Source organism: Geotrypetes seraphini, chromosome 2, assembly GCF_902459505.1.
Source record: "Geotrypetes seraphini chromosome 2, aGeoSer1.1, whole genome shotgun sequence".
Classification (NCBI taxonomy): Eukaryota; Metazoa; Chordata; class Amphibia; order Gymnophiona; family Dermophiidae; genus Geotrypetes; species Geotrypetes seraphini.
In genome coordinates this window covers 11,139,952-11,159,413 of record NC_047085.1, presented here as the reverse complement: position 1 = coordinate 11,159,413, position 19,462 = coordinate 11,139,952, and the positions used below count along the sequence as shown (strand labels likewise).

The 19,462-nt window shown below is 43.0% G+C and overlaps 1 protein-coding gene across 5 annotated transcripts in view; it reads left to right on the top strand.

Annotated features, from left to right (window-relative positions):
* Positions 1-19,462, top strand: part of OPLAH (5-oxoprolinase, ATP-hydrolysing) — a 148,900-nt gene that overhangs the window by 14,418 nt on the left and 115,020 nt on the right. For 2 of the 5 annotated variants that reach the window (XM_033933006.1, XM_033933002.1), the window contains exon 1: positions 15,383-15,526. The exons of 1 other annotated variant lie outside the window; for it this stretch is intronic. In XM_033933006.1, coding sequence (XP_033788897.1) covers positions 15,458-15,526 — 69 coding nt within the window. In that variant the 5' untranslated portion in view covers positions 15,383-15,457. Of the gene's footprint in view, positions 1-15,382; positions 15,610-19,462 lie in introns of those variants that run through there. 2 more of the 5 variants (XM_033933004.1, XM_033933003.1) reach the window with 2 other exon arrangements.

Genomic DNA, 19,462 nt, shown 5'->3' with positions numbered 1-19,462 from the left:
AATAATGGTTACATATATGAGGTTCAATAAAAGAAAATTTTTACTGCCTGATTCTATTCTGACTATTTATTCCGTTTCATGGTTATTACAAAAAATATTATTTTACATGGGGGGTGTCAAAAATGATGGGCCCCGGGTGCCACATACCTTAGGTACACCACTTCAGCTTGACAACAACTCTAATGCAAGTCTAACCTCAAAAACCTTCCTTAGACCCATCTAACCCAAGTGCCCTTCTGTTTTATCCTCCCCCTTCGATTTGCTTATTTTAGGCAATGTAATCCCACCCTCTTCCATTATGTCTGTGCAGTTTTCCTTTTTAAATATTTTAATCATGTATGTCATATCCCTTTTTAATTTTCTATCATTTAAAAAATTATATTATGTAAACCGTTTAGGAAGGTCAAGTGGTATATCAAGACTTAGGGCTCCTTTTACTAAGCTGCGACAGTGTTTTAGCGCACGTTAAACCCGCGCTACACGGCTAGAACTAACGCCAGCTCAATGCTGGGCAATTCTGCATGCGATAAAACCGCTATCGCAGCTTAATAAAAGGAGCCCTTAATAAAACTTGAAAACTTAAAACAAATAAATCACATTTAAAAAGGCTAGATGGCCTTTCTCTGTCTTGTAGAAATTTAAACTCAGGGCTTGTAAATTCCCCCGCTTGGTTAATTGACTTTAATATGATGTCTTATATACTGCTAGATCTCCCAAAGGATTGGAAGTGGTTTACAAAACAATGAAATTGACTTAAGTAATGGTCAAAAATCTAATCAGGTATTTTGAATTTCCCTCTCTGTTCCAATGGGTTCACAATCTATATAGTACCTATGAAATAAATAATTACTTATATTTACCTATATGAAGAGCAGGAAGAGGGAGAAGACAATATAATAAATTCAATACTATAGGTGCGTAAAAGGCCCATGGAAGGGAAAACTTCAATATCAAAGAACCCAAAGAAAAATCCAAAAATAAAAGCAGGGGAAAAAATAGCAAAATTAAACAAGCCCAATAAAAATAAATCCCAGTCATTCTCATGACCCTCAAGTCAGCTTCTCATTCTATGTCCTCAATTGAGCCAGGCCAGCCTGGGCCAGTACCACAAAAGCGACTCCTCCGCTTCAATTTCTGTGCTCCTGAAAGGCAGAAACCAAACGTTGCAGCTCCGCCTGCCTGCTTTGAGATGGCGAACGAAGAGAGGTGGACCGTCCTCCCATGGGACTCCAGAAGAAGTCCTGGGCTGAGAACTGGTTGCAAGTGGAGGCTCTGGACTGAAAGCAGGGTGTAAGAGGCATTCTCTATACCAGGGGTGTCCAACCTTTTGGCTTCCCTGGGCCGCATTGGCTTAAAAACATTTTTGGGGTGCCGCACAAACATGCAAACACTGCAGCAAGACAGAGGAGGGAGCCGGCAAGACAGTAAACTCCCAGGGGTAGCAGAGGAAAACACTGCATCGACCGGGGCCGCATGCAGCCCTCAGGCCCAGGTTGGACACCCCTGCATACTATTAGGGCTGTAGCAACAGCCATCAGTGCTGGTTCATTTTAGATGGTTTGTTACTTGTTTGCTTTTCCATCCCTAAAGGGCTGCACCTACAAGAGATACCTCGATAGAACACTATCATTCCAAGCAGGCAAATGGAGCAAATGTTTAACCAACTTCATCTCAAACGCGCTTTCGTACCAAACATTTAGGACATCAATAAAAAACTTATCTCTTTGATAAATTTCTCTGACCCCAATTCAACCTGATGTACTTCCAAAACACTTCCAGAAACACTTGACTAAACTTAACATGCCAATGTAAATTCGAAAATTCGCTGTAATGTCTGTAGACAGTCTCTTCCCTTGTAAACCGCTTGGAACTGTTTGTGGTATGGAGGTATATAAAAATAAAGTTATTATTATTATTTTTGGATTGTAAATGACACATCTGAGTCCCTTCGTAATACTGTGTTCAACCAGCTGATAGAATCCCTAGGAAGAGCAACTTCTTTCTTGGGATCCTGTGAGACTATTACAGTATTTTGGAAAACACCGTAGCTCCTACCACTGTTGTGTTGAATCTTCTGGGTGTACTATGAGTTCATATGTCAAATTATTATTAAAGTAACTTAGAAGCCATTAATCATTTGTTTGGGACTGCATGCTGGAACAGAGAAAATAGTGGCAGATAAATTTCATATCCTGTCCAGTCTGCCAGGCCTAGCAGCTCCAAATCTCTATCCTTTCCTCATCTAATGAGCCTCTGCATTTATCCTGGGTTTCCTTGAATTCAGATACTGTCCTTGTTTCTAGCAACACTGGGAGACTCATACATCTTACTGTTTTGCTGTCCTGCTCTGCTCACTTTGTAAAGTGTGAATCTAATATGGACAACGGCATAAAAGATTTGAATCTGAACGTGATGTAAGCTTGCCACTTACAGCCCCTTCTATCCCACATGGTTTGAGGTGGATTACACACCAAAATCCCCCCACTCCATCCACACAATATTTTCTAATAAAATATTTTAAAAAATTGCCTAATACCACTGCATATCATGTGGAAAAACTATTTAAAATGCTAAAATTTGACTCTCCAAAGCCTATTTGCCTGGCTGATGACATTAGCAGCTGCTAGAGACGGAGAAGAGACGGATATAATCTCATATTCAATGTTTGTCATTTAAAAAAAAAATAATTCTAAACTAGAAAAACAAGTCTAAATTGTTACTGCCACTGGGTATATGGAAGTGTGGGAGTGGCATGCCAATCCTTCAACAATAGAATCATTAACGCTTAAAATGGCAAACACATCTCCCTTGCCCGGGTTGGGAGCTAAAATGAGATGGGAGACTAATGCTGGAGACTACTGCAGTGCTAATTCTTCCGGTTTACTTTGTGACAGAAAATCTACCACTACTCATTTCCGTAGTGATGCCAAACCTAAGCAATGCTGTACATTAAACACGTAAGACAGAATCCCTGTTTTTAACATAAGACCTACAATTGACAAACTGTTTAAGAAGTATTCTGCCCTATCTAACCAGGTCTTGCACATCAACTGCTCAGTTCTGCTGTCTCTGTCTCTTAGATCATAAGAACATACGAGTTGCCATACTGGGACAGATCGAAGGTCCATCAAGCCCAGTATCCTGTTTCTAACAATGGCTAACTCAGGTCACAAGTACCTGGCAAGATGCCAAATAATAATAAAACAGATTTTTTATTTTTTTTTTGCTGCTTATGCTAGGAATAAGCAGTGGATTTTCCTAAGTCCATCTTGATAATGACTTATGGACTTTTCTTTAGGGACTTATCCAAACATTTTTTAAACTCTGCTAAACTAACTGCTTTCATCACATTATCTGGCAGCAAATTCTAGAGTTGAATTACACAATTCAATGAAGACAGCAAAGCTACTTGCCAGTAAAATAAAACATGTTAACTGTATCCCACATTGAATCACTATGGCCAGGATTCACTAACCTGCCCGATCGGGCCTGATCTGGGCAGGTCCAACAAATTCTGAAAGGAAAAATATGCAGATGGGGGCAATCGGAGGAACGCCTCCATCTGCCTGCACTGATCGCTGTTGTGCAATCCGTGCGCATGCGCAGACCATCTGTAGATGGTCTGCACATGCCCATTCGAGCCAGGGCCATTTTTTTTTCCTAGGATAGAGGGAAAGGGAATAGGACACTTGGAGACTGTGGTTTTAACCCTCTTAAGCCCGTGGGTTAAAACCACAGGCTTGCACTACAGGGAATGTAGCCCTAAGATTTTGGCGGTGCTGGAGCGGGATGAGGGGCTTGAGAGAGACCGCGAGACGGGTGTAGGACACTCACCGGAACACTACTGTTCCCTCTTAAGGGAAGGGTTTTGTGCGCACACAGGGAAGGGTGGGAGAATCGGGGCGGCAGGAGAGATTGAGCTGCAGGAGTTTGGGGCAGGACTTCGGGGCTGACACGGCAGAGAGCAGGGCTGCAGAAGGCAGGGCAGTCGCAAAGGGTTTCCGCGACTGGTCCTCAGAAGTCGCGTTTTTTAATCAGCCAGCCCAGACAGTGTTGCAGGGTTTTGTTTAGTGAATCGTGTCCCTGCCTACTTTGCATGCTGTTGCCCTCATTTGCATGCGCAGATCGGAGGATGGTGGAAGACAGGTAAGTGAATTGAGCCGGGGTCGCAAACCGATCAGTACACGATCGGTTTGCTTAGTGAATTTGGGCCTGTGCCCTTAAATGAGCTCTCATCGGGATTCCTACTGGGACATTCTTCTGTCTTGCATCCAAAATTCCAAATACATATCTTCTTGGCTTCTGTTTAACAACCTTAAGATCATCAGATACAATCACCTCCAAGTCCCTTTCTTTTGTGCACAGAAGTGCTTCATCCAAAGCAAGGCAACTTATGGGATGTATCAACAGAAGCTTCGTTAGCCGCAAATCTGAAGTCATAATGCCACTGTACAGAACCATGGTGAGACCTCATCTGGAGTACTGTGTACAATTCTGGAGGCCACATTACCGTAAAGACGTGCTTAGAGTTGAGTCGGTTCAGCAGACAGCCACTAGGATGATCTCGGGACTCAAGGGTCTCTCGTACGAAGAAAGACTAAACAAATTGCAGCTCTACACTCTAGAGGAGCGCAGGGAGAGGGGGGACATGATTGAGACATTTAAATACATCACGGGACGTGTCGAGGTGGAAGAAGACATCTTCTTTCTCATGGGACCCTCGGTCACAAGGGGGCATCCGTTCAAACTCAGAGGAGGGAAATTCGATAGTGACATAAGGAAGTATTTCTTCACAGAAAGGGTTGTAGATCACTGGAACAAGCTTCCAGAGCAGGTGATCAAGGCCACCAGCGTTATTGACTTTAAGAATAAATGGGATGCCCTAGTAGGATCCTTACGAGGGTCGAGTTGAGGAACTAGGTCATTAGTACTCAGACTTGATGGGGTGGGTCAGTAGAGTGGGCAGACTTGATGGGCTATAGCCCTTTTCTGCCGTCATGTTTCTATGTTTCTATCCCCCTACTTTACTGTCTACTCATGATATAATATTGCTTCCCTGTTTTCTTTTAAGATAGCTCCATAAATCACTTAGATCTTATTTAAAGTGTAAGCAAATTTAGTTATTTTGGCTTGCCGTGGGGGTTAGCGCATGATGAAATGTCTGACGCGCTAACCCCTGTAGTGTACCTTGATAAAAGGAGCCCTATGTTCTCCTTGATTTTAAATGGTTACAAAATGTTTCTAATTAAGATGACACAAATACAAGTCCCAAAAAGCACAGTTGGCAAGATCTTACACAATTGCTTGCACTTTCACCCTTATAAACTGCAGTTGGTGCAGAATTTTCAACCTTCAGACAATGCAACGTGATAAAATGACCAGGTGATCCTCAAGTGGCCCCCGAGATTACCAGACATTACTGTTTGTGACTTTTTCTTTTGGGGGGCACGTGAAAGACAGTGTACATACCTCTTCTACCCGCAACTATGGATGATCTGCAGGAACACATCACTGAAACTATAAATGCGATCACGCCGGATATGCTTTGGAGAGTCTGGGCCGAGCTCGATTATCACATCGATGTTTGCTGATTAACAGGTGGGGCGCACATCGAGTGTATGTTATCAACAGATACAAGTATAGATTGTTGCATTTTCAAACTTCAGATGTGAGCATTCCCAATTCAAATGAAATTGAACACTGCAAAAACTAAATTGCTTTGGATTGGGCCTAGATTGGAAAACCTCCCTGCCGCTGTCACACTGAAAACAGGTATTTCATTACACACAGATTTCTCTTCCAGAATCCTGGGCATTATCCTGGACTCATCACTTACATTTCATGATCAGATAAACTCTGGCAAAAAAGTGCTTTTTTAGTCTGCCTATGTTGAGAAAAGTTAGATCATTATTTCTTCAAAAACATTATTCAGTGTTGGTATAGTCCAGCTTGCCCAGCTGGATTATTGTAATTCTGTTTATATGGGCATCAAGCAGGGTAGTCTAAATCAACTACAGTTAATACAAAACATGGCAACTAAATTTATTTTCGGGAAAAGAAAGTACGACCATGTCTCTCCTTTGTTGAGAAAGCTTCACTGGCTCCCAGTTCATTTTAGGATCCAGTTTAAGTGTGCATGTGTTATCTTTAAGTTTCTCTATGGAATATTTGACCCTTTAGTTCCCTTATATTGGAATGCTACTAGATCTTGCCACTCGAGGATTACACAGAAATATAAATTATCGTTCCCCTCTTTTAGAAGAATTAAATCTGTTGGGAAGCTTAGCCAATCTCTCGCGTTCAAACTGGTAGAAATTTGGAACAAACTCCCTGATAGGTCAGCTACAACAATTTCGTAAAGCCCTAAAAACTTTGTTGTTAACACAATATCGTAACGGTTTACCTACTGAAGTGACGAATTGATAGCATTTTCACATTCATTTTCTCAGGTTCGTATTCTTTTATATATTCTGGTCTTAATTATTTGTGAACCGAGTCCAGCTCTGTTAGGAGATGACCCGGTATATAAACCCTAGACTAGACCAGACCATATGAAACTTTGAGTTGATGAAACTGTAGCCTCAAAGATGAAAGAATATTCCAATAAATTTTGGTTTTGTGACCATTTAAAATCAAGGAGTGTTTTTGTGGGCACCCTGTTTAATTGCTTGGTCAGATCTTCAGTGCCCGACTTTTCATATGTTCTCGTGTCTCAGTGTTGGATTAACAAAGGACTTGTTCACCAGTGCATTACTTCATCTCAGTGACCCCTGATGCAGGCGACTTGTGTCGCCAAAACACAGTACTGTGTCGGGTCCACAGTTGATGTTCATCCGTCTGTTTTGGAATAAACAAGATTGTTTTTACAATTTTTTGTTCTTGGAGTGCTCATTGTCTGATCCCACTTTGCTTTGTTTGTAATACGTAAGAAAAACATTCAAAGCATTTCAGTGAAATCCAAAGATGGATGTGGATATTCACCAAAACAAGGAGGCGGTAAGAAAAGAGGCCTTTTATTCATAGACTGTTGGCCATAGGTACATTTTGGGTTGGGCATAGAGGGGGGGGAGCTCCCCCTCCACCAAATGTCGCAGGCTTCCTTGCTGTTTGCCTGCACATCTTCCCTTTTTCTGTCAAATTAGGAAGGCAAGCTGCACCTATGCTTTTGGCAGCCATGAGCTCCTTCCACACTTGGTATGCTTGGATTGCAGACTCTTAGGGATAGGGAGCAAAGCACTATTCATTGAATCTACATCATGGCATTGCATTGTGTACAGTAACTAGAGAGGGGGGTATGCACGGAACGAATGCCTCCACCTCGTGTACCTTAAAATGGGTAATCTGTGGTTTGCTGGGGCCCCCGATTTTCTGCTGGACTGTCTGACCTTCCAGCATCTTGCTGCAGACTCCAGTCCTTTCCTTTTCAATTCTGTTGGAGACTTTGACCTTTTGAAAGTCCGTGGAAGGTGTGAAGGTGACATTGTAAACACCAGCAGCCTGTTTTCCCTACTTTTTGGAAATAATAGCAAAGGCTGGCAGGATGTTGGCTTCAGAGTCGAATCAGGCACAAAACACACAGCCAGCCCTCTGCTTCCACAGTATGAAATTTGCGTTATTTATTCTGCAAAATTATTTGATGATAATCTGGCTTTTGAATGTATGAATCATTTTTTCTGTCTATTCCCCCTCTGTTTCAGCTTTTTTTTTTTCTTTGCAATCCAATGGATGTTGGAAAGAATTATACAGGGATACAGAATGTCTCTTTGCCGGGTACAGAATCTAGGCCAAAGTGTATTTTATGCATGAAAAAGTTGAGTGATATGAATAAGGGCTCTTGGTTAAGTAGTGTGTATGAAGAAAGAAGCTTAAGCCCACCTTTTCTCGGACCTATAACGAAATCTCAGGAGCCTACCTCCTATCCTTCATTCAATGTTCATGTCCTCCGTTCTTAATCTTGTTGTAAACCGCATTGAATCCTAGCTGAAATTTGCAGTATAGATGAAAAATGGATGGTATAGTAAGTGTTGAGAACTAAGGGGTCTTTTTATCAAGCTGCGCTAGCGGGTTAACGTGCTAACCCCTGCGGTAAGACAAAAAACTAATGCCTCATCAATGGAGGCATTAGTGACTAGCGCGGCAGGCGGTTTAACACGTGGTATTCCGCATGTTAAACCCCCCTACCGCGCCTTGATAAAAGGATGCCTAATTAAAGACATAAACGAATACAATAATCTAATCTAATCTAAACCTTAGATTTGTATACCGCATCATCTCTACATTCGTAAAGCTCGACACAGTTAAATAGTTATATAATGTGTATATTTTGGGGAAGGAACACCCGTCTCAGAGAAATGAACAGAAATCATCAATTATTAAAAGGTTATGTCAAAAACATTGCGAGTGGGAACTGGTACGGTAAAACAAGTCATGCGTATTATGCGATTTAAAAAAAGTCAATTCAAAAAATGGAGAGATGTACGATGCTAAAAAGTGTTTTAGGGGGGCTCAAAAAACCGTGTTATAAAAGGTATAAATAGTATGGAAAAATTATATAAATAAAGGCTGCTGTCATTAAGCTTTTCGTTCCTCTAAGTCTTCTGTATTTTTACACTTGGTCTTTTAGTTTGCTTTAGACTTTAATTAAAGAAACTGTGAAGTCTGATGTTGCTGATGCAGGTTTTATTCAGACAAGAAGGTCTCTTTCAGGGGTCCCGCACACTTGAGGATTATACTCGCCCATGCTGGGCATAGGTTGCCATATCCACAAAACTTTCTGAGGAGACCAATCGGGACCCCTGAAGAAGACCTTTTTAGTTGAAACACTGGCCATGTTGGGTCCTCTTCATTGACTCGGTTGTAGATATTTGCCATTGATTTTAAGAAAATAAGAATTGTCGCTGCTGGGTCAGACCAGTGGTTCATTGTGCCCAGCAGTCCGCTCACGCGGCAGCCCTTAGGTCAAAGACCAGTGCCCTGCGTACGTTCTGGTTCAGCAGGAACTTGTCCAACTTTGTCTTGAATCCCTGGAGGGTGTTTTCCCCTATGACAGACTCCAGAAGAGCGTTCCAGTTTTCTACCATTCTCTGGGTGAATCTATCCCCTTTTAACTTTAGAGAATGCCTTCTCGTTCTCTCTACCTTGGAGAAGGTGAACAACCTGTTTTTATCTACAAAGTTTATTCCCTTCATTATTTTGAATGTTTCTATCGTGTCCCCTCGCAGTCTCCTCTTTTAAAGGGAGAAGAGGCCCAGTTTCTCTAATCTCTCACTGAGGATTATCTTCTTGTCTGAATAAAGCCTGCATCAGCAACATCAGACTCCACACTTTCTTTTGTTTTGGACATACCCTTTTTATCACTTAAGAATTTTCCCCTTTTTCCTGCATAAATGATATCACTAAAGTTGACCTTCAAGACTACATCTACACACCATTGGTGTCACTGGCTACGTTGTCTGGGTGTTGGTAAATTACCCCCTCTTTTATCAAGGTGCATTAGAGGTTTTAAGCTTGGGCCGGCGAGGTAAGTGCTCAGACTCAAAGGAATTCTATGAGCGTTGGAGCATTTACATAAAGAAAAACTACAGACATGGATACAAGATGCAGGCTATGTTGATTATATCAAAAATTGAATGCGGTTAATGTTACCACCTTTAAACAAACCACGGTCTGGGTTTCGGTTAACACGCCTTCATCAGGGGTCCTAACAAAAAGAAATGAATGCGGTTAATGTTACCACCTTTAAACAAACCACGGTCTGGGTTTTGGTTAACACGCCTTCATCAGGGGTCCTAACAAAAAGAAATAGAAATAGCTAAAGATATGCATAAACAGATATATATACTTAAATACTTGAAGAGTGGTGTGCACGGAGAGAGAAATACAAAACGGTGAAAATGAGGACAACAAAAGAAGACAAACCCAAGTGATGTAGGGTGACAAGTATATGAGAAAACAAGATAAATTATAGTGCATATGTATGTGATATAGATAATAGGCATGATAATAAAAACAGTGAAGTGTGGTTGAAAACTACCAAGTTGTGAAACTGCAGGGCAAATTGTACATATGTGTATGGTGTAGATTATAAACATGATGAAGAATGTAATGACAGGAACCAACAACAATAATAATAACAATTTTATTTTTATATACCACCAGTCCATCAGTTCATGGCGGTTTAAACAATGATCACAATGATATTACACTTCAGGGAATAGAAATACAAAGTCATAAAACAATTATTAAAATAGAAGAAAACACGATTCAGAATAAAAGCACTAGGCAAAAGATATAACCTTGTAAGACTGTTGAAAATAGTGATTACACAGTACAATTAATTACAATATAGTAAATCGAAATTACACAATACAGTTGGAAGAGGGAGAGGAAGAAGCGATATGGATTGCTCTGAAAAGAGAAGATGGAACTTCTATCTACATGGGTGTAGTCTAGATCTAGACCCCTCCTCACTTTCCAACTACAGCCCAATAGCAAATATTCCTCTCCTGACCAAGATGCTAGAGTCCATCATATCATCAACTCTCATCCTACTTAACATCAACTCTCATCCTACTTAAAGAGATTCTCTATTCTCCTTCCTTACCAATATGACTTTAGACCAAACTTCAGCACCAAAACCCTATTGGCCTCATTAATCTCAAAGGTTTAACAACTTCATTCTCGTAATAAGTTTGCAGTTCTTCTACAATTCGACCTTTCTGCAGCATTTGACATCCATCATGATATTCTTATTTTCCAACTTTCTGAGATTGGCATTAACTCTACAGTCCTAGACTGGTTCTCGAAATTCTTACGCTCCCGCTCTTACACTGTTAATATGAATGGCACCTCATCCTCTCCTTGGAAACCGACTTGTGGAGTCCCGCAGGGCTCACCTCTATCCCCTATTCTCTTCAACATCTATATGTCCTCTCTTAAACTCCTCCATCCTCCCCCCCTGGAAACACTTTACACCTATGCTGATGACATCCTTGTTCTCGAGACCGACCACGTATAACAAACCTCCAATCCTGGGCCCTCACCGTACAAATGAAACTGAATGAGTCCAAAACAAAACTACTTTGGCTCGACCCAAAATTAGATCAGCTACCCACCCTCATCCCACTGTCCTCTGGCACCACATTGCAGCTTGAGTTCTCTAGCAAAGTTCAGGGTTTGGATAAATTCCTGAAGGATAAGGGAATTAAGGGGTACAGATAGAAGTAGTGATAGGTTATAGGATGAGTTCAGGGACCACTGACAGGTCATGGACCTGATGGGCCACCGTGGGTGCAGACTGCTGGGTGCGATGGACCTCTGGTCTGACCCAGCAGAGGCAACTTCTTATCATTGACTCTACACTATCCTTCCATGATCACCTCAACTCCTTGGTAAAAAAATGCTTTTTCAGCCTTCACATGCTGAGGAAAGCAAGATCCTGCTTCCATCAACAACACTTTGCTGCCCTCGTACAATCCATCATCCTTTCCAGACTGGACTATTGTAATTCCATCTACTTATGCCTAACAAAGAAAAGCCTTCAAAGACTTCAGCAGATTCAGAATACCGCGGCTAAATTAATCTTCGCAAAAAGTAAATTTGACCATGTCTCCCCCTCATGTCCAAACTTCACTGGCTTCCAGTAGTCTCTAGGGTCCACTTTAAATGTGCTTGCCTAACTTTCAAGATCCTATACAGCATCCTTCCTCCCCTCATCCCACTATCTTGGAATTCCTTGAATCCTAACAACACCAGATCCACCCAAAAATTCAAACTATCCTTCCCCTCATTAAAAGGCATATCCCATCCAGGAAAACTAGGGACATCCCTCTCCTTCAGAATTACAAAGCTCTGGAATAACCTTTCTACCCCATTTAGGAATCTGGGCACCCTCCAACGTTTCCGAAAACATCTGAAAACTTGGCTATTCTCAAAAAATTTAATATTTCCTCCCCTTTATTATACTAAGTCCCTCTAAACTTTCTCTATACTGTCCTGTATCCCTCATTGGAGTTCCTTCTCTATTCCATTCCCTGTAAACCATGCCGAGCTCTACGAGTGTGGAGATGATGCGGTATACAAACTTAAGGTTTAGTTTAGTTTAAACTAAACTAAACCTTAAGTTTATATACCGCGTCATCTCCACAGAAGTGGAGATCGACACGGTTTACAGGAATTAAAAAACAAAGAAAGGAACTCCAATGGAAGGAAGGAGGGCTTGGTAAGCGGGAAGGAGGGAGGGGGTAATTACATTTTGGAGAAAAGCCAGGTTTTCAGATGTTTTCTGAAGTGTTGGAGGGAGGTCGAACTCCGAAGATGGGCAGTAAAGCTGTTCCACAGCTCGGTGATCCTGAAGAGGAGGGATGTTCCAAGTTTTCCTGTATAGGAAATGCCATTTAGAGAAGGGAAGGATAGTTTGAATTTCTGAGTGGATCTGGTGGAATGAGTACTCGAGAGCCAAGATAGAGGAAAGAGGGGAGGAAGGATGCCGTGAAGAGATTTGAAGGTAAGACAGGCGCATTTGTAGCGAACCCTGAGGAAGACTGGGAGCCAATGAAGCTTAGACAGAAGCGGGGAGACATGGTCGAATTTGCCTTTTGCGAAGATTAGTTTAGCTGCGGTGTTCTGAATCTGTTGAAGTCTGATAAGACTTTTCTTTGTTAGGCTTAGGTAGATGGAGTTGCAATAATCAAATCTGGAAAGAATGATGGATTGGACAAGGACAGCAAAATGTTGCTGGTTGAAGCAGGATCTGACTTTCCTTAGCATATGAAGATTGAAAAAGCATTTTTTTACTAGGGAGTTGATGTGGTCGTTAAAGGACAATGTAGAGTCAATGATGATTCCCAGAACTTTGCTAGTCTACAGTTTAGTCTACAGACCTCTGACTCAATCACAGCAAATTGATAAGGATCTGATTGTGAATATCCAAAAGTTTGGAAAGAAAGTGGAAGTTCTGCTGTTGGGAGATTTCAACCTGCCGGATGCGGATTGGAATGTTCCGTCTGCGGAATCGGAAAGAATTAGAGAGATTGTGGATGCCTTTCAAGAGGCTCTGCTCAGACAAATGGTGACGGAACCCACAAGGGAAAAAGCGATATTGGATCTGGTCCTCACAAATGGAGAGAGTATCTAATGTTCGAGTGGGTGCTCACCTGGGAAGTAGCGATCATCAAACGTTTTGGTTTGATATAATGGCTAAAGTGGAGAGCGGCCACACGATACTTAAAGTCCTAGATTTCAAACGTACGGACTTTAATGCAATGGGAAAGTAACTGAAGAAAGAGCTGTTAGGATGGGAGGACATAAGAAAAGTGGAAAGACATGGTCTAAGCTGAAAGGAGCGATAAAAATGGCTACGGACCTTTATGTGAAGAAAATCAATAAAAACAAGAGAAAAAGGAAGCCGATATGGTTCTCCAAACTAATGGCGGAGAAAATAAAGGCGAAAGAGTTGGCATTCGTGAAATATAAAAAAAACCAAGAAGAGGAGTGCAGAAAGGACCACAGGGTGAAACTGAAAGAAGCCAAGAGAGAGATACATCTGGCGAAAGCACAGGCAGAACAAATGGCTAAAAATATAAAAAAGGGAGATAAAAATTATTTTCAGATATATTAGTGAAAGGAGGAAGATGAATAATGGAATTGCTAAACTAAAAGATGCTGGGAACCGATATGTGGAGAGTGATGAGGAAAAAGCAAATGTGCTAAACAAATACTTCTATTCTGTGTTCACAGAAGAAAATCCTGGAGAAGGACCGAGATTGTCTGGCAAAGTTACACGAGAAAACGAAGTAGATTCTGCGCCTTTCACGGAGGAGAGTGTTTTTGAGCAACTTGAAAAACTGAAGGTGGACAAAGCGATGGGACCAGACGGGATCCATCCCAGGATACTAAGGGAGCTCAGAGAGGTTCTGGCGAGTCCTATTAAAGACTTGTTCAACAAATCTCTGGAGACGGGAGTGATTCCTGGGGATTGGAGGAGAGTGGATGTGGTCCCTATTCATAAAAGTGGTCACAGGGATGAAGCAGGAAACTGCAGGCCGGTGAGCCTCACTTGAATTTTTTGATTGGTGACTAGAGAGCTGGATCGAGGGCATATGCTAGATGTAATTTACTTAGATTTCAGCAAAACCTTTGATTCAGTTCCTCATAGGAGGCTGTTGAACAAACTTGAAGGACTGAAGTTACGACCTAAAGTGGTGAACTGGATTAGAAACTGGCTGTCGGACAGACGCCAGAGGGTAGTGGTTAATGGAAGTCGCTCGGAGGAACGAAAGGTGAGGAGTGGAGTCCCTCAGGGTTCGGTGCTGGGGCCAATCCTGTTCAATATGTTTGTGAGTGGTTGAAGGATTGCTGAAGGGTTAGAAGGAAAAGTGTGCCTTTTTGCAGATGATACCAAGATTTGTAAGAGTAGACACTGAAGAAGAAGTGCAAAATATGAAAAAGGATCTGCAAAAGTTAGAGGAATGGTCTAATGCCTGGCAAATAAAATTCAATGCAAAGAAATGCAGAGTAATGCATTTGGGGATTAATAATCGGAAGAAACCATATATGCTGGGAGGAGAGAAGCTGATATGCACAGACGGGGAGAGGGACCTTGGGGTGATAGTGTCCAAAGATCTAAAGGTGAAAAAAGAGTGTGACAAGGCAGTGGCTGCTGCCACAAGGATGCTGGGCTTTATAAAGAGAGGCATAGCCAGTAGAAGGAAGAAGGTGTTGATGCCCCTGTTCAGGTCATTGGTAAGGCCCCACTTGGAGTATTGTGTTCAGTTTTGGGGACCTTATCTGGCGAAGGACATAAGAAGACTTGAAGAGGCCCAGAGGAGGGCGACGAAAATGATAGGAGGCTTGCGCCAGAAGACGTATGAGGAGAGACTGGAAGCCCTGAATATGTATACCCTAGAGAAAAGGAGAGACAGGGGAGATATGATTCAGACGTTCAAAACCAGAGGACATAATTTGAGGTTGAGGGAGTGGTAGATTCAAAGGCAATTTTAGGAAATTCTACTTTACGGAGAGGGTGGTGGATGCCTGGAATGCGCTCCCGAGAGAGTGTGACAAACCTAGCACCAATACTAGTTTTGCCCCTATGAGGATCCGGTGCAAAAGAGCTGACCAGATTGATTCTAGGGAGCAACTTGAGGCTGACCTCTCTTGTTCATATGACCAGAGCAGGAGTAAGGTGGAACAGAGGCAGGCAGACTGGCCACAGCAGCAGCCGGTCTATAAAGTAGCTAGGAAAGCCAGTGAGAGAGCGGCTGCACTTAGAAAACCCTGCAAGGGAACCAAAGCCCATCCCCTCTACAGCCTGAAGGGGATTGGTTCTGAGCTGTTCAATAGCAGGCTGAAGCATACAGCAGGGGGAGGAGCAAGTGACCAAGGGAAGTCACTTCAGCCCAAGGCAGTGCAGGAGCCGTGGAGCCAGGAAGCAGAGCCAGAAGTGGCAGATTGGCCCATGCAGGAGGTGGAAGAAATCCTCCCCACCTCAGACTTCCAGATTCCTGATTTTATGGACAACATGGAGGTACAAGTTGCTGGTCCTGTACTTGAGAACCAGACAGATCTTATGGACATAAATTGAACCAGGCAGTGAGTAGCTGGAAAGCAGTGAGTGTGGGTTTTTTTATGCCTTTCCTTTTGTGCAAGAAATGCCTGAAGAATTTGCGGTTTGCCTTTGAAGCTATTAGTTTGGTTTCAGAAATTTGCCTACCTAAATGCTGGCAACTGATTTTTCCTAAAAGTAAAGGTTGAAGTTATAGAACCTGAGAACTGTGTGAATGAGTTTGTTTGAAGTTTTGCAAACATACTGTGGCTACGGTTTGTTGGCAGCTAATCACCTAATCTCCACAGCTGCCTTGCCTTCCTGGAGGTAGCTGGAAAGACCGGGGTTCTTTGCAAAGCTGTGCTGGGGCTTGCTGCCAAACCAAGTTTCTAACATTTTCTGTGACACAAGTTTGTTTAGTCCTTTACCTGACTGCTGGAAGTTATCTATGTTTCATGCCTCTAACAAATAATGCTGAGAGGAAGTTTTGAGTTATGTTTGAATACCATTATAAAATATATTGCTGAATCAGAGGTCAAGAACTCTGGCAAGATAACCTATATGGGATTTTTGCTTGTGTATTTTGATTATCCTTTTTACAACTGGATTTGTTTTGCCAATATTTGCCTTTTATGTTTCACCTTTCTGGGACCACCAAGGTCAGAATAAAACTTTGATTCTTTATTAAAGAACGCTGTCTGAGTGGTAATAACTTGGAGCCAATATTTACCCTTGCCTCCCAAGCCTAGGCATTCACCTAGGGCTAACTAGAAGTCCTGAAGATACCCTTTGTTATAGAATCCCAGTTTTGTCACTGTGAAGCTACGCTCTGAGGAGGGTTTGTGACAAGAGGTGGTGGAGAGTAAAACTGTGACTGAGTTCAAAGAAGCGTGGGATGAATACAGAGGATCTAGAATCAGAAAATAATATTAAAAATTGAACTAAGGCCAGTACTGGGCAGACTTGCACGGTCTGTGTCTGTGTATGGCCGTTTGGTGGAGGATGGGCTGGGGAGGGCTTCAATGGCTGGGAGGGTGTAGATGGGCTGGAGTAGGTTTTAACAGAGATTTCGGCAGTAGGAACCCAAGCACAGAAGCGGGTAGAGCTTTGGATTCTTGCCCAGAAATAGCTAAGAAGAAAAAATTTAAATTGAATCAGGTTGGGCAGACTGGATGGACCATTCGGGTCTTTATCTGCCGTCATCTATTATGCTACTATGTTATGTTACTATGATTGTACGAATAATCATAAATTGATTGGAAGCTTAATACCTTAATAAATTTAAAAAATAAAATCAATTTTGTAGTTCATATTTTTTGAATAGATAAGTGTTAAGATCTTTCTGGAATTGATAATAGGTGAAGGATGGAGAGATAAGAGTGTTCAAACATTAATTCATTACTCCTGCCTGGAATGCCAAGGTCTAGCCAAGAATTTTTCATAACGGCATGCTTTGATTGAGGGGAAAGAGAATCAACCTGAGCTTCGGGTATTTTTCTTAATAGTATCAAATCTAAAATGGGAAGAGAGATACGTTGGTGCTAAACCAAATAAAATTTTAAAACAGCTAACAACCAAATTTGAATAACACTCTGGCTTCAAAGGGCAACCAGTGAAGCTTTTGATAATATAAACTGATATGATCATGTTTTCTTAATTAAAAATCAAACAAATTGCTGTATTTTGTATTCTCAATCGAGTGATTTTTTTTTTTTATAGGAACCTAAGTAAATGATATTGCAGTAATCTAATATGGAAAGAATTGGCGATTGAACCAAAATTTTAAAGGCTGTAAAATCAAAATATTTCCTAATGGTACGCAACTTCCAAAGGGTAGTAAAACATCTCTTGACCAGTAAATCTGTGTGAGCTTTAAAAGATAAAGAATGGTCTAATGTAACACCTAATACTTTTAAGGTAGAAAGTATGGGATAATTTTGACCATTTAAGAGGAGCGTTGTTTCAGTAAGTTTGTCATTTGGGCTCGCAAGGAAAAACTTCGTTTCAGTTTAAATGTGGAAGTCCAGTTTTCCACTTGAGTAGGAATGAAAGCAATTGATTCAACACTTCTGCGTAAATGTAAAATTTTACTTGGAAACTGTATGATAAATAACCCAATGATGCTAAATAAGTTGGCGAGAGTGGTGAACCCTGAAGGACACCACTTTCATTTGCCCACAAGGAAATAAACAAAGGTAATGCTTGGTCCCTTGGTTTGTTTAAAGGGGGTAACATTAACAGTATTCCATTTTTGGTATAATCAACATAGCCTGCAGTTATCCCAGGACAAGCAGGCAGGTATTCTCACTAGTGGGTGATGTCATCCGACAGAGCCCCGATACGTACATCTTGCAAGCATGTCTTGCTTGAAGAAACTCAGAAGTTTCGAGATGCCCACACCGCGCATGCGCCAGTGCCTTCCCGCCCGATGCCCCGGGCGTGTCTCCTCAGTTCTTTTTCTTCAGCGGAGCTGAGAAGTCTATCTTCAATTTGCGCCCATTGAATCTCTTTTTTTGCCTTCTTTTTTGCCGCGGGTTGAGTTCTTTTGGCTCTCCTGTACATTTATTTCTTTCTTTGATTTCTTTTAAAAAAAAAAAAAAAACAATTTTTCCTACCGGGTCGGCCGCGTGGCTGGGGCCCCGCGCCTTCGACCTTGCGGCGGAGCTTTTCTGGCCTATGTCCCGGCCGATCACCGGTTTTAAAAAGTGTAGCAAGTGCCAGCGCGCGATTTCGCTCACAGACCTTCATCGACGCTGCTTACAGTGTCTGGGACCGGATCACTTCCCGAAATCGTGCCGGCTTTGCTCCACTCTGACGGCGAGAGCGTTTAAGCGTCGCTGTCTGCTGTGGGAGTCCATGTTCAAGATGGAAGCTTCATCGGATCCTGCAGCTTCGACATCGACAGGTGCTTCGACTCCTTCTGCGAAGCCCTCTGCCTCCCCGGCTGCTTCAGGCCTCCTGAAACCGGCGTCGTTCACACCGGTTTTGGCCCCGGCTTCGGCGCCGGTGCCTTCATCCGTCTCCTCGGAGCAGGTATCGACCCCGACAGTTCCTCCGGTGGTGCTCAAGGTGCCGAAGACTGGCAAGCAGAAGCACGTAGCACCCAAAGAGTGCGGAGACCGTGCGGAAGGGCCCCCTTTTGGTGCGGATCCCTCCATATCGGCTTCGTTGCGGTCCATCCTGGAGTCTCAGTTCGTGGAGCTCATGCAGACCATGGGGCCTCGGCTGATTGCCACCATCCAGGGTGACCTTCCAGCTTCGGCTTCGAGGGGCGGTCCGCCCCCTCCTCCTTGCCGCACGACCTCGTTGCTCGGCGAGGAGGAGCGGCGAGCGGTGTCCGGGTCCTCGAGGAGGTCCTCCGTTAGTGCTGTACCTCCTTTGGAACCGATTCCCTCGAGGGGGGCCTCCCTTAGTGATATGCCTCCCTTAGAGCCCATCCCGTCGAAGAAAGCCTCGTTTAGTGACCTGCCTCCCTTGGAACCGATTACTCCGCCCTATGACTCAGTGTGGCGTCCACCTTCGGGGCCTCCCAGTCCTGGGCATAGCAGGAAGCAGGACGAGTTCTTCCGAACCCCCTATCAAACCTGGGCGGCGTCGGGGGAGCCTACGACTCTGCCGCCTATGCGATCGACGGCATCGAGTCCAATATGCTCCTTGGAGGCGTCTGACCCAGTTTCTCACAGACGGGCTCGATCCCCTTCCAGGCATCGGGAGGGGCATCGATCCAGACATTCTTTGAAGCATTCCTCTCGACACTCGACCGTCTCGCCTCAGAAGAAATTGCCTCGGTTGGGGTATGCTGCTTCGACTGGGTCTCCTCCGGGCCCGGAGTTCGAGGACCCCGAGGTTTTCTACTCGTCCTGTTGCTCACAGGCCTCTCTGGAGCCTGAAGCTTCTTCTTCTAGTCCGTCTCGAAGA